Genomic DNA, 13,808 nt, shown 5'->3' with positions numbered 1-13,808 from the left:
TCTCTGTCAGTCGTGGCCTGTCTTCATACCCTCTTTTATTGTTTGTTGTGCAAGTGTGCACCATGTGCCAACCCGGGTTAGGTGCTAGTCGAGAAAAAAAACGAAAAACTTTGCACCTCCATTTCTCCGAAAGCGTTGCATAGAAAAAATTGAGACATAGCTCATTGTAAAGAACTCTCCATGGGGAATAACATATGTTAATGATGATGTCATGGGTGCCTCCATTATGACGTCATAATTCGACATGTACAAAACTTAATCCAATCAAGATGAAATTTCTTCAGCATTATCGCGGGATAAATTGGTGGGGGAAAAAAAATGATGACCTCATCGGTCACGTGGTTCGGCTGCCATATTTGTTTTAACACAAAAGCCTTGAAAAACACGTCCTGGCGAGGGTCTACAATTTATGATTGCTCTTGTTTCTGTTTATTTTGGCATCATATCTTCTCTTGCATATAGAGCTTCTCCCTCAATGTCTCATAATCTGTCATGTCCTGTTTGTTCCATTTCAACAATAATTTGAAGACCAGCAAGTCCTTGAAGAATGTACCAGATTAGATAGTTTTGTTTGTGCACGTTATGTTCTTGTTCGTTTAACTTCCGCTCAACTCCAACTTCTCCATTTATATTCCTGTGCATAATCTTTATCTTCAGCAAAAGAAAACCCTCATTTTGCTTCCTCATTTATTCTTCCTTCTGCTCTGTCCCTCTGGACCCAAACTTCTCTTCCAACACTACATTCATTTAGTCAACTTTATTAGCCCCCGTTGGACTTGGTCTGAAACGGGGGCTTATGGATTTGGTCTCGTCCGCGCGTCCGTGTTTCTGCAACCACATCTCAGAAATGTATGGACCGATTTTGTTTATACTTGGCACAAAGACAATACATGACAGTATACATATGCACATCATTTTGTTTCGCGATGCGATCAAAGGTGTCCAACTGGCAGCCATTTTAGTTGTAAAAAATAACCCGATGTTGAACACGCCCTCAACCATTTCTCAGAAATGCATTTTCCGATCTTGATCAATCTTGGCACACAGATAATGAATGATGGCCTACATATGTGTGTCTTTTTTAAATCAAGATCAGATCCAATAAAGACCGACTAGCTGCCATTTTGTTGCTTTAACATGTCCCCAACCATTTATGGAACATGCGTGGTCCGATTTTGTTCAAATTTGCCATAAGCACAGCACATGAGTGTACATATGCAGAAGATTTGTTTTGTCATCCGTCCAAAGATGGCCGACTGACAGCCTTTAACTCAGTACAGCAAGATTACTAAAACCACGGTGGGAGCTATGACATTTTATTTCATTTTCTTCTTGTTAATTCCTCTCTTCTCTTGTTTGTAGAATCGCATCACTGAATCATTCCTGATGTTTGCAGTAACAGGTCAAGTTGTCCCAAAGTCAACTTGTCCTGAATTTTCCCAACTCATACTTTTCCGCCTCACTATCAGCCATGCTCTTTCTTAGGGAAACCACACATCCAAGTTGGCCTCAAAATCCTGGTGCCGACTGGGCATCCTTTATCATGCAGTCTTTCCTTGGCACATCTGAACTTTTATCCACCTACAAGGCATTCATCTGTAGCTTGATGGAGTACTGCTATCCCCTCTGGGCGGGAGCCCCTGCCTCATGCCTTACTCAGCTCGACGTCATAAAAACCAAGGCCATCACAGTCATTGGAATCTCCCATGATGAAGCTGAGTCTTTGGACCAATCACTTTCTTCTACCATCTCATTTCTTGTCTTGTCGCCTTTTCCATGGTCTGTCACAGAGCCATTCCCACCCCCTGATTTGTTTTTTTTCAGGGTGCATGAGGTTTTCCAATAAAGCCCTTCTGTTTCCTCCCAAAATGCAGACAGAATAACTACTCCGCTCTACTCATTGTTACTCTTTTTCCGCTCGTACAAACAACTTCCTCATTCTCTTCAATCTATCCTTTCCCTCCAGGGCTTCAAGATAGCTGTTCACCACCATCCTCCATCCACAACCATGATCTTTTCTACCCCCATTAACCCTCCTCAAGCCCACCTCATTTCGAGTTTCCACTTTTTCCTTCCTGGGAGCTTGCTGCAGTATCCATCTTGTTCACCTCCTGTGTCTGCCCCTATCCCGCATTCTTTCCCATACCCTTATTTCTCCAAATGTCTCTCTATTCTGTTCCTCAACCCTGCTGTTAGTTACACCTCCCTCCACCCCCCCCCCCCCCCCAAAAAAAAACCCCTTATCTTTCTACTGTTTCTTTTGTTCTGTCACATTCTCATCCTTTCTGTAATCCAGGTCCTCCACCAGCCTTGACACTGTGTACAAAAAAGATCATTTAAGTCAACTTTAACCCACACGTCTTTAACAAGGCTATTAGCTGTTGGTTGCAGATAATTGTGACTTTATAAATCCTACCATCACCGAAAAAGTTCTGATGAAATACACGTCACATTGCTAATTAAGCAGAGGCCAGCAAAAGAGTAGGCTGAATGGAGTGATCTCACATGCTCACATGACTAAAATACCTCTATACAATGAGGTCTTTGGGAAATTCGGCAATAGTCTAGTTTGACAAGGTCCACCCATGTGCAAGTAAGACTTGCCAAGACATAAAAAATGCTCAGCGACTGACTGCAGGTGGGTCAGCCTCACCACTGATCGACCAACTGGCTATGTGTCCCGTCTTTGTCTGTTGTCTTGTGTTACCACTCGGCGGGGCACACTATGTGCCTTGACTATGTGAAACTTGTGTCTCCGTTACAGTGAATGCCTTTTGGAATGAATTGGATGGTCACAAAAAAGTGAGTTTGTTATTATTTCTAACCTTTATGTGTAGTGGCATTGCACATTTCGAAAAGTCAAAATGGATAATGACCTTCTCTCCCACTTTCCCCTCATTCGTCAATGTTTTGTCTAGTACTTTACAAGGGAACTTTGTGGATGACGCACTGCAAGGAAAGGCCTTTTATACCAATGAGGATGGAAGCACTATCCATGGCACATACAGTGATGGCCAACTACATGGCCATGCGGAGGAGCATGACCCTGATGGACAACTCACTTTCTCTGGGCATTACCAAAACAACGTGCGATGCGGCCTTTGTTGGATCTACTTTCCTGTATGTTGCTTGCTTTTGAGCATTGTTTTGTTTCCGTGTTTGCACTATTCCACCTGTAAAGAAATTCACCCATAATAGATACACTAATGACAGTTGAGCCATGATGTGCAGAAATAGTCAACAGATATCCCACGGTTTTTCTCAGAGGAATTTGTGCACAATGAAAGATGCCAAAAAATTATGGCATCTGCAAATACAACAGACCTTTTGACTCACCCCTCTCCCACCCCAGTTTTTGTGCACACGTAATATACAGATTGCTCCAAACTAAAGTGCGGTCAAATCATAAGCATTAGTTAAGTGCCAATTTCTATGCTGATTGACCAATTGTTCTATTGTTCACTAAAAATTTCAATGCTTGCAATTATTATTGTGCACATATCAGCTACTCGGTGAGATTCGTACATTAAACCAAATCTTGCTTATCTCTGGTTTATCAGCAATTTTTTTTGCTATTACAGTATTTCACAGGCCCTCGTGATCACTGTAGCAGTCTGTTTTGCAATCCATTATTGACCATTTATTGTCCAATCGCTGGTGTTGGTTATGTACATTTTGACTGTATCAGCCTCCATCTCTCGAGCAACCTGGTTAGGCACTATAAGTTACGGATTGCTGGAAAAAAGAATAAATGTAAAAAATAATCATGAGGTGATTCAGAGGTGCGATTCTTTTACAACGTTGCCAAAAAGTGATAGCTCGTTGGTGTGATAAAATAATTGTTGCGACACAGTTCTGAAGCACATGGAGGTTGCCTTTAAGCATCAGTAACTACTTGTAAGTGTCAGACCCAATCTACTGTAGTACTTTGGGGAAAACACTTCATCATGTTGATTATCGCATTGGTCTTTTTAAAGTAACTTATTACAAATTGCCTCAAATAGTTTTGCCTTACAAACATGTGTTTTTGCAAACTATGCTTTGTGCCATGGTGTCTTAGGATGGTGGAAAGCTGATTGGCCATGTGAATGATGATGGCGAAATGACAGGGTGTCGTGTTGGTTACGTGTATCCGGACGACCATACAGCATTATATGGAGAATTTGTCGATGGGGAGATGGTCTCGGCACATCCTGCACGTTTTCATGGAGTTGAGGATCGAAAGTCTCACTTCGAGATCTTGAAAGATGGTGAGATTCTCCAAATGGACGCAACAGCATATGGATGCAAAACCCTTCATGGTATAAACCTTTGTGTAATTAATGCTTATGGGAAGATTACAATTTTTAAAACAATTTTTAAAATATTTACTCTTATAATCAATAAACAAAGAGAACACCAGGCTGTATAGGTGTTACTATTTATAAGCTCACCTGGAACGTAGTTCTGGTGAGCTTTATGGGATGGCGCATTGTCAGTCCTTAAACACTTGCAACTTCTTCTCCGAAATTGCTGATGGGGTTGTGATGGATTGTGATGGGATTGTGGGAGTGCTGAATTGGCCTGAAATGATACTTGGTATGTTGCAACTCAAGGTTGTTCACGGCATTAAAATAATCACGGTGTCAGGGGGTCCACCAGGGGTCAAAGTGGGTCCAGGCTTAACTCCCCTGCCTCCTCCTCCTCCCCTCCAAAAATAGGTATTTGCTTTCTTCTCTGAGACTACACACACGATTTTGAAGAAACTTGACCACCACCTTCAAATATAACCATAACATTTCAGTAGCTCACGGCATTAAAAAAAATCGGCACCGTGATACTGTTTAAAATACCTTTAGTCGGTATAGTATACTGCTTTATTCCACCAGGTAAGTACCCAGGAGTATTGCCCCTATTTTTACAGTGTAGCCCATCGGGCAGGGCCGTCTAGAACAGTGCTTGTCCGTCTGTATGTCTGTATGTATGTATGTATGTCCCCTCAAACGTATACCAATCAGAGCTGAGAATCTGGTCACATGCCAGGGTGATGTAATTACGTCTGATGTCATTACGGCCGTGCAGCGGCTGACTCCGCACACTCGTCCATTTTCATTCCAATTTCGTTCATGCCGAACATATCGTCAAACCTGTCATATATCACAATCGCCATGTGTTTGTGTGAAACACCTATACAATCACCACCTTTTACGTTTTTCATTCAGTGTGAAACACAAACAAACCGATTGTTAAAATGACCATCAAATATCGAAAGCATCGGCATTACGTCTCTTCCAACAATAAGGTACGTGTAGGCCTTAGGCATGATGACTCATCTTTGGACCGCTTCGGACAAATTAAGCCCAGGTTTCTTAATACAGTAGTGTATCATTTCAGTAGAAGAGAGCTTCGTAAGCGAACCTCTATGGCAATTGCATGTATATGTAAATCCATTCAAAATGTCACTGTCATTCCCCATTCCCTTGGGAACAAAATTTCATGTTGTCATTTCAAATGTCCCTTCCATTATCCGCCCGCATCTTGTCCCTTCCATGATCCGCCATCTTGCTCAAGTGATCTTGCTTTGGTCTGGCGCAACCGATAAATTATTTTCACCTGGTGATTAAAATAAATAAATTACAATACAGTACTGTACAGAACGGATTTTGAATTCGAAACAGCTCATCATTTACGCCAGCTACACCGACTTCTTTTTTTCACCAGCGACACCGACTTCAGTTTTCCGCCAGCTACACCGACTTCATTTAAGCCAGCTACACCGATTTCATTTATAATTCTAAGCCCAAGATCAAACAACCTAGCCTAGCTAGGCCTAGGCCTACAGATGTTTGCGAGGGCTGCGTACTCGATCAACTGACCATTGTCGACGAAGCCCTCACTCTACGCAATGCGTATTTTCATATTATTATCGTTTTCGTAATAATGATATCGTAAATATAACCATAATACTTTAATCCCAATGTCGTGAATTTAAAGTTTATGGAGTGAAGCGGTGTATGGTTCATGGTCAGTGATGAGCGTTGCTCGGCACTAATATTAATAACCGAGGAAGTAAGAAATTCGCCTCGGTTTTTTTATAGTGATATCATTTTCGAACTAATGATAACGTAACGTTAATATTATAGTAAATATAACCATAACACTTTAATCCCAATGTCGTGAATGGAAAGTTAATGGATTGAAGCAGTGAATGGTTCATGATCAATGATGACTGGTGTACGGCACTAATATTAATAACCGAGGAAGTAAGGAATTCACCTCGGTTTTTTTATAGTAATATCATTTTCAAAGTAATGATAATGTAACGTTAATATTGTAGTAAATATAATCATAACACTAATCCCTTCGTAGTGACTGCAAATGTATTGGAAGTTAAAATAGATCATGTTCTACATATTAAAGGAGCGGCAGTTTTGTGTCCATTACGTCTATGATGTCATTACGACGGCTGACTGCACTGACCGATATTTGAAATTACAAGTATACCCGCTCACTACGGGAGCTGCAGAAAGGGCCATTCATCTTTGGGGTATATAGATTACAGTCGATCTATGGTCGGGTCTCAAGAACATTGGGTATGTGTTCATTTACCAAGTTTCTTGTGGAGAGATCACCAAGTGGTTTAAGCATTCGAGCAAGCACTCCATTCAAAACCGTTAAAGAACGGCTGGCTTGGCAAGCGCTAGCTAGCTGCTTGGTAAATGAGCACACCTCCAACCCTTGTGGGGTATAATCTAGATTACAGTACATTACCGGTCAAAAGTTTTAGAACACCTCAATTTTTCCAGTTTTTATTGAAATTTACGCAGTTTAATGTCTCAATGTACTCTTAAATTAAGCATAGAACAAATAAACAATTGGAGATAAAAAAGAAATCAGAGAGAATCATTTTGTTTAACAAAATTTAATTTAAATTTTTGACTCAGCAACGTAGCCACCTTTTGCAGATAGAACCGCCGAACACACTCGTGGAATTCTTTCTACAATGGAAATCAAATATTGTTCGGGAAGTTCTTCCCAACACTGTTGCAGAAGTTCCCACAAATGTGTTGCACTTGTAGGTTGCTTTGCTTTCACCCTTCTGTCCAGTTCATCCCAAACCAGCTCGATGGAGTTTAAGTATGGAGACTGTGCTGGCCATTCCATGATTTGAAGCCTACCGTCTTGTTCTTTTCCTTGAAGGTAGTTTTGACATAGCCTGGAGGTGTGTTTAAGGTCATTATCTTGCTGAAGGATGAACCCCTCACCAACGAGGCGTAAACCAGAGGGTATTGCATGGTGCTGCAAAATGCTGTGGTAGCCCTTTTGGTTCAGGGTGCCAGTCACTCTGTGCAAGTCGCCGACTCTGGATCCAGCAAAAGAGCCCCAGACCATCACGCTTCCTCCTCCATGTTTGACAGTTGGTGCCACACACTGAGGAAACATCCTTTCACCTACTCGACGGCGTACAAAAACCCTGCGTGATGAACCAAAGATTTCAAATTTTGATTCATCGGTCCATAAGACCTTCTTCCAGTCTTCAGTAGTCCACTGGCGGTGCTTTATGGCCCAGGCAAGCCTCTTTTTCTTATTTTGCCATCTCAGCAATGGCTTTCTTACTGCCACTCGACCTGTCAAACCTGCAGCTCGAAGTCTTCTCCTCACAGTTGAAACTGAGACTTGCTTACTTCGACCAGTGTTAAGCTGTGCTTGAAGCTGTTGTCCTGTGAGCCGCCTATCAGGCAAGCTGTTGACTCTCAGAAACTTGTCTTCTGATTCTGTTGTGGCTTTGGGTCTGCCAGATCTCTTCCTGTCAGAGTTTCCTCCAGTTTCCCATGTAGTACTCGTTCCTGCAGTGCAATATTGTCCAAATAATGCTTCATAGGGTGTAATAACAGTCTGTTCCAATACTGCTTTTATACAGACAGGGGGTTTGTAATCAAGTAATCAGCAGAGGTTGGCACACCTGTAAGAATTGTTTGCATCAACTTTCAAGGCTTAATTTACTTACATTGCTGCAGAACAGCTGTAAGTTGTTAACCCATTACTTGTTCCCTGAAGAAGGCCTTTTTTTACAATATAACTGTGCAATTTGCATTATTTTCCCGTTTTTGCTAACCTAAACTTTTTTAAAACCTCGAGCAGTTTACTGCTTACCTTTGTACTATTTCAGGTTATTCACTGGACATTAAACTGCTTAAATTTCAATAAAAACTGGAAAATTTGAGGTGTTCTAAAACTTTTGACCGGTAGTGCAGATCCTCGCTCAGTTCTGTAAGTAAAACTTACCTCATGGATGTCGAGATTCCTCCAAATTTCTTTGTTTAATGTTATAACAGCATTAGTGATGGTTTGAAAAGCTAATAATATGTGTTTGCGGTTTATAATATTTTACCAGCCCGGCTATGCCGCTGTTAGACTTTTGGTCTTGTTTATATTGTTACTGATCGCGGTTTAGGATGTTGTTTGCCGAGCGAAGGCTCCGCGACCGAACAGTTGTTCCCCGACTCACCCGATTCACCCAGAACTTTGGCCGTATCGCACCGCAGCTGCCCAATCTGGGAAAAGACTAAAACGACGAAATGCAAAGAGGAAAAGGAATAAGACGAGAAGACGGACAGAAGAGTAATTGGATTTATTATACACACAAGCAAAAAGAAAGCAGTCACGTTTATTTACAACACATAAGACGCAGGTGACACAGTGCAAATACTAGCTTATACAGACTTAATTAACCCAGGGACAGAACAAACAAAACAAACTCACGTACACAAGAAGGGTGGAAAGGCAGGAGGTGGATGGCTGGAGGGAGAGGAAGGTCCAAGGGGGTCCTGCAGCACGATCGGCGCGTTTAGCAGCCGCCGTTCCTTCGCGGCCCTGCTCAAAACCGCCGTCCAGGCCCCAAGCGGCTGTTGGGTGTTGTTGCTGTTGTGGCCGCCGCTTGCTTTGCCAGGACTCGTCTGACTCGTCTGGTCCAAACCCTCAACTCAACAACACTCTTGCACGTCTCCCTGTCCAACCACTCTTTCTCTCTCTTGGTCCAACCACTCTTTCTCTTTCTTGGTCCAACCACTCTTTCTCTCTCTTGGTCCACTCACTCCTCACCACCGACTCTTAACGCAACCAACGCAACCACTGACCACCACCGACTTCTTGCGCGCGCGCCTTTATAGCGCCTCCGGCGATCAAGCCGCCGGCCTTTAGGACACGCCCATCGGTGTGCTCACCTCGGCCCTGGTTGGTGACGCGACCCTCTGGCTCCGCCCTTGATGACGATGGGCGGGCACGCCCCTCTTCCCCGACCCGAGCACATGTTCAATGGTGGTTTTGGAGGGGATGTAATTGGCAATCGAGGCTTGGCAATGACGAAAGGGGATGTGAAAGGAAATGGAGATTTTGGGGATGGGAATGAAAGGGGATCTATTCTCTTTCACTGGTGCAATGGAGTACTTCAATTAATGGGAGACACAGCCTTACTCTAAAACACAGAATAAGATATAACTATCGAACAGGGGTATTTCTATTATATTGGCTGACGTGTATGCTTGTGGACTAATTATGGGATGCCCTTTCACCTTTACACAGCTCCGGAGGCAGGGGGCGCAGAATAAACAATAATAATAATAATAAAGCACACAATCAAAAAAATATACAGTCCTCATATCCGCAACACTGCACCCTCCTCCTCTTAGGCACGTCCCGGGCCTACAACTTTTATTTAGTGTGACACGTAGGTGTAGTTCCCTCTACTCTTAACCTGACCCTGAGTGCGACAGTTTAAAAACATAAATAAATGTGTCCCGCTGCTCCATTGCACCCTGCCTAACAGACTTACGCCCACAGTTAACCGAATTGCGGAATGGTCTTCAAACTACACACTGACGGTGGGAAGCATTATTTACAATGACGCTATTTTTATTTACAAAACTAACCCAGGACCTGTGATTGTTCTTTCTGGGGGGGAGACAGTCTGCTCTGCATCAATGCACCATTAAAGCACCCAAAAACGCACCAATACACACCCAAGCACCAATCGGTGCAGTCACCACTGTTCAAGAATAAAAAATAAATCAACAACCCCTAACCCTGCAGGTGATCTCTTGCTCTTCGGCTCCCTCTGCTGGTTATTATTATTTGTTCTTCCAGATGTTGTCATTCTTTCATTTTCTTACTGGCGGCCTATTTGCAATAAAGTGTGCCCAATGTGTCCTTTTTATTTTCTTTTATTTATGGCCCACAGGGCCAACTACGTGTGCTTCACCTGTGTGGCATCGGTGCCCTGTAGCCATGGTCCGCCAGCAAGATTTCAGGCCCTCATGGCCGGTTCCAGCAGAGGGGCCATGCCCCAACCCATGGGGTCCATCAGTGGTGCTCGGCCACAGGCATGTGGTCCATAATGTGGTGCATCGATGCAGACAGCTGGTTCTGGGAATTTCGGGCGCACAATGGCCGACCCACGCACGCTCCCCTCGGCGCCCAATGGCGCACAGGTCATGTGGGAGACAAAAGAGACAATTGAGCGAGGGGTAAGGTCACAAGGGTACACATCAATAAGGCAATGCAAGGCGAAATGCGTACGGAGGGCGAAGTGAGAAAGCTCGTCCCTACCGTACGTCACCCCCCTGTCACCTACACTACCCTTGCCCTTACCCCATATTTACAAAATCTACCCATTTACAAATTCGTCACTACTGTCACGTCTTCCCCATATTTCTCCTATACCAAATTCGTCTCCACAATCCCTCTACTTCAAAATTTGCCATCACCAAATTCATCATCAATCCTCATAAGGAGGAAGAGATGGAACATCAAAGCACAATGTCACACCCACGTCATGATGCGTCTCACAATCCAAACATTTGCATCATAAAAAATAATCAAAACATGGCATGGTGTGGAGTACCTGTCACCTCAGGTGAGTGGATGCAGATGGTGCGAGGAGACTTCATCCTAACTACTTTCTAAATGACATTAACACACTTTACACTACCCGGGGTCTCTCCCTGCCAATCCATTGGCCAACTTACACTATGGGTTCTAAAAACCAATTCCCATTGACCAAACTGTGGTGCTTCTCAATTTGGGGTCTCACTCCCCCGATTCATCTCCCGGTGCCCTCGCACAATTTCTGGGCTGCGACGTGTAGCTCTCCCAGCAGGTCTACCCACCTGCACACCTCCACCACTGCAGTTGCCACCCGAGCTTACCTAGCTCCTCACCCTAACCTAACTAACTGGGGAAGACCCCTCCTGGTTCTTTCACCCCTTGGTGCCCTCTGGCACTGGGCTACCCGGGTCCGTCCTCCGGATCCTCGGGCCCCATCCACAACAACTACTACCGGCTCCCAGAGCCCACCTGCGGCCTCACCTGGCCGACATCCTCACAGTGGTGGAGTGCCCAAACCAACTACACACACTAACAGGCTACACGCCCAGCCATTTCCACAACACTAATGCACCCATCCAAAGACCATTCTTTCACCCGCACCACAGATGCCAATATCCAACCACAATTTACCTGTACCCTCTACCTAACACTTACACTACCCGCCCCGGGTATCCGTGATGGGGGTCCACTCTTCCCCCATTCACACCTTCGCACCATCCACTCCACTCCACAATTTCCACCATACTCACTCCACGACCATCCATTCCAATACTCCATACCATTTATTCCATGCACCTGTCCTCCATTCACCTGTCGTTGCACACCTGTGCAATCATACCTGGTGCCACCTGCACCCTCCTCCTCTTCCTGGACCAGTTGGTCAACACAACACACATCACCATCACTCACTCATATACTGCTCCACACACCTGTTCAGTTGCACACCTGTGCAATCTCACCTGTTCAATCACACCTGTTCAATCCTCAAACACACGGCATCATCTCAGCTAACTACTCCCCTCTGAAACTTGCGCTTCCCAGTCGTCCCTTTAAACTATTGCGCTCCCTCGTCATTATAATCCACACTAATCTACCTGCGTCCCCACTACAGGTATCCTTGTCACTAACTAACCTTAACGTTACCTAATGTCATCTTCGCTAGATCCCTACACACAATATCCTAACCCACCCGGGGTAGTTTTCACTGCCATACACCCCATAAGCTATAGCGCATTTGCCCCTTCCTTTGAGGGATGGTGGATTTGCCATCCCACCACATCGGGGAGGTCCTACTATCAATTTCGCACACCTAAATCCAACCAATCAAAAATTCTGCCAATCATCTGCCAATCACCGTACCAATCATCAAATTTTGCTTTTTTTTCTAATTTCGGGGCCAAAACACTAACCTCATCACCCGTCTACTTATTAGATCCTCTCGGTGCGCCAATTCCCTTCTAAAGCTCGGCTTCGTACAGCCGAGCAATGAACACGGGTTCTTTGGTGCCGGCGGCTGGATGCGTCCGGCACTCGGTGCAGGGACGGGGGCTTACCCGTGCCGAGATCCCACGCACCACCTCGGCGCGGAGCCATCCAATTGCCCGATCTCGACCTGCCGGAACGTCTCAATAGAAAGTGGTCGCCATGACGACCCTTCCTATCGGGCTGCCCGCTCCGCCTAGTGGAGCCCGGACGCGGCCGTTCCAAGCGAGGCCCAGCGTGGATCGCATACGGCGGTCCTTTCGAAACCGCCGTGGCTCGGATCCCCGCTGGTTCTCGCGGCACGCGAAGCCCGGCACGCACCGAGGGCCCGATTCGGCTAAAAGTCGCTCTTACCGCTAACCCGGTTACCGTCGATGCCTCACCTGCATGCTTACATGCATACGCTACCCCTTTCTTGCTCATACCTCCAGCTGTTCCCATGCTCCTCGTACCTTTCCTTACACACCTCGGTACACTCATTCCGCTCACCGACTTGGTCACACACCTGACCACCGAACATCTTGGCACACATTCGTCGCTCGCACACCTCACCAACACACCTCTTCGCGCCCCTTCCTCGGTCACCTCCTCTGTGACCATCACAGGTGTGCTTTCACTCGCACACCCAACCACGTGCCTCACGACCAACTCAAGTGTGCATTCCCACACACGCTCTACCATTCCAGGTGTGCATCCTTCCATTCCAGGTGTACATCCTCGCTCACCTGTCACAACCAACTCACGCTCCGTGTCACTCTCACTACTTTCACCTCCATTCTTGACAGCGCACTCACCCTTACTCTCGACAGCGCACTCTTTCCTCATGCACCCGTCCGTTACACACCTTTCTCGCGCACACTCTCCCGTTACATCCTCTGTAACACTCACCACAGGCGTACACTTTCTCGTTACATCCTCTGTAACACTCACCACAGGCGTGCATTCCCCCTTACTCTTGACAGCGCACTCTTTCCCCATGCACCTGTCCGTTACACACCTTTCTCGCGCATCCTCTTGCGCACACTCTTTCGTTACTTCCTCCGTAACACTTACCACACCGCGCTTCCATGTACCCCCTCGCACACGCGCTACGACCGACTCACTCTCGACAGCACACTCACTGGTCGGCGCGCACTTTTTCCTCACACACCCCATGGTCGGACATTCTCGCACACCTCGTTTTTCGCACACCAGACCTGTCGCACACTTCACCAACGGCTCCTCACGAACACCCGGATCCAAACCAATCCCCAAGCCGACTGAAGCTTTCCTCACATCATATACATTGCCGAATATTTCGCCACTCACCTTGGCACCTCGTCTCCACACCTCTTTTGCCACCTGCAAACTCTTTATTTGGTCAGTGAGCAGCACATCACGATTCGAGCACAGACCTTCTACCAATTCCATTACTTCCTCCTTTATCTCTCTCTTAGTTTCTGTCCGTCTCTTCTTAATTTCAC

General features: G+C 45.4%; 1 protein-coding gene across 3 annotated transcripts in view; it reads left to right on the top strand.

Moving 5' to 3' along the window:
* Positions 1-13,808, top strand: part of SETD7 (SET domain containing 7, histone lysine methyltransferase) — a 46,281-nt gene that overhangs the window by 16,507 nt on the left and 15,966 nt on the right. For 2 of the 3 annotated variants that reach the window (XM_068113974.2, XM_068113976.2), the window contains exons 3-4: positions 2,919-3,120; positions 4,061-4,250. In XM_068113974.2, the coding sequence (XP_067970075.2) occupies positions 2,919-3,120; positions 4,061-4,250 (392 nt within the window). Of the gene's footprint in view, positions 1-2,764; positions 2,803-2,918; positions 3,121-4,060; positions 4,251-13,808 lie in introns of all 3 variants that reach the window. The other variant, XM_068113975.2, reaches the window with a different exon arrangement.

The sequence above is a fragment of the Myxine glutinosa genome, chromosome 4 (assembly GCF_964187855.1).
Source record: "Myxine glutinosa chromosome 4, kmMyxGlut1.1, whole genome shotgun sequence".
In the NCBI taxonomy this organism is placed as follows: domain Eukaryota; kingdom Metazoa; phylum Chordata; class Myxini; order Myxiniformes; family Myxinidae; genus Myxine; species Myxine glutinosa.
Note: the sequence above shows the minus strand (reverse complement) of the source record. Positions and strands in the feature narration are given on the sequence as shown.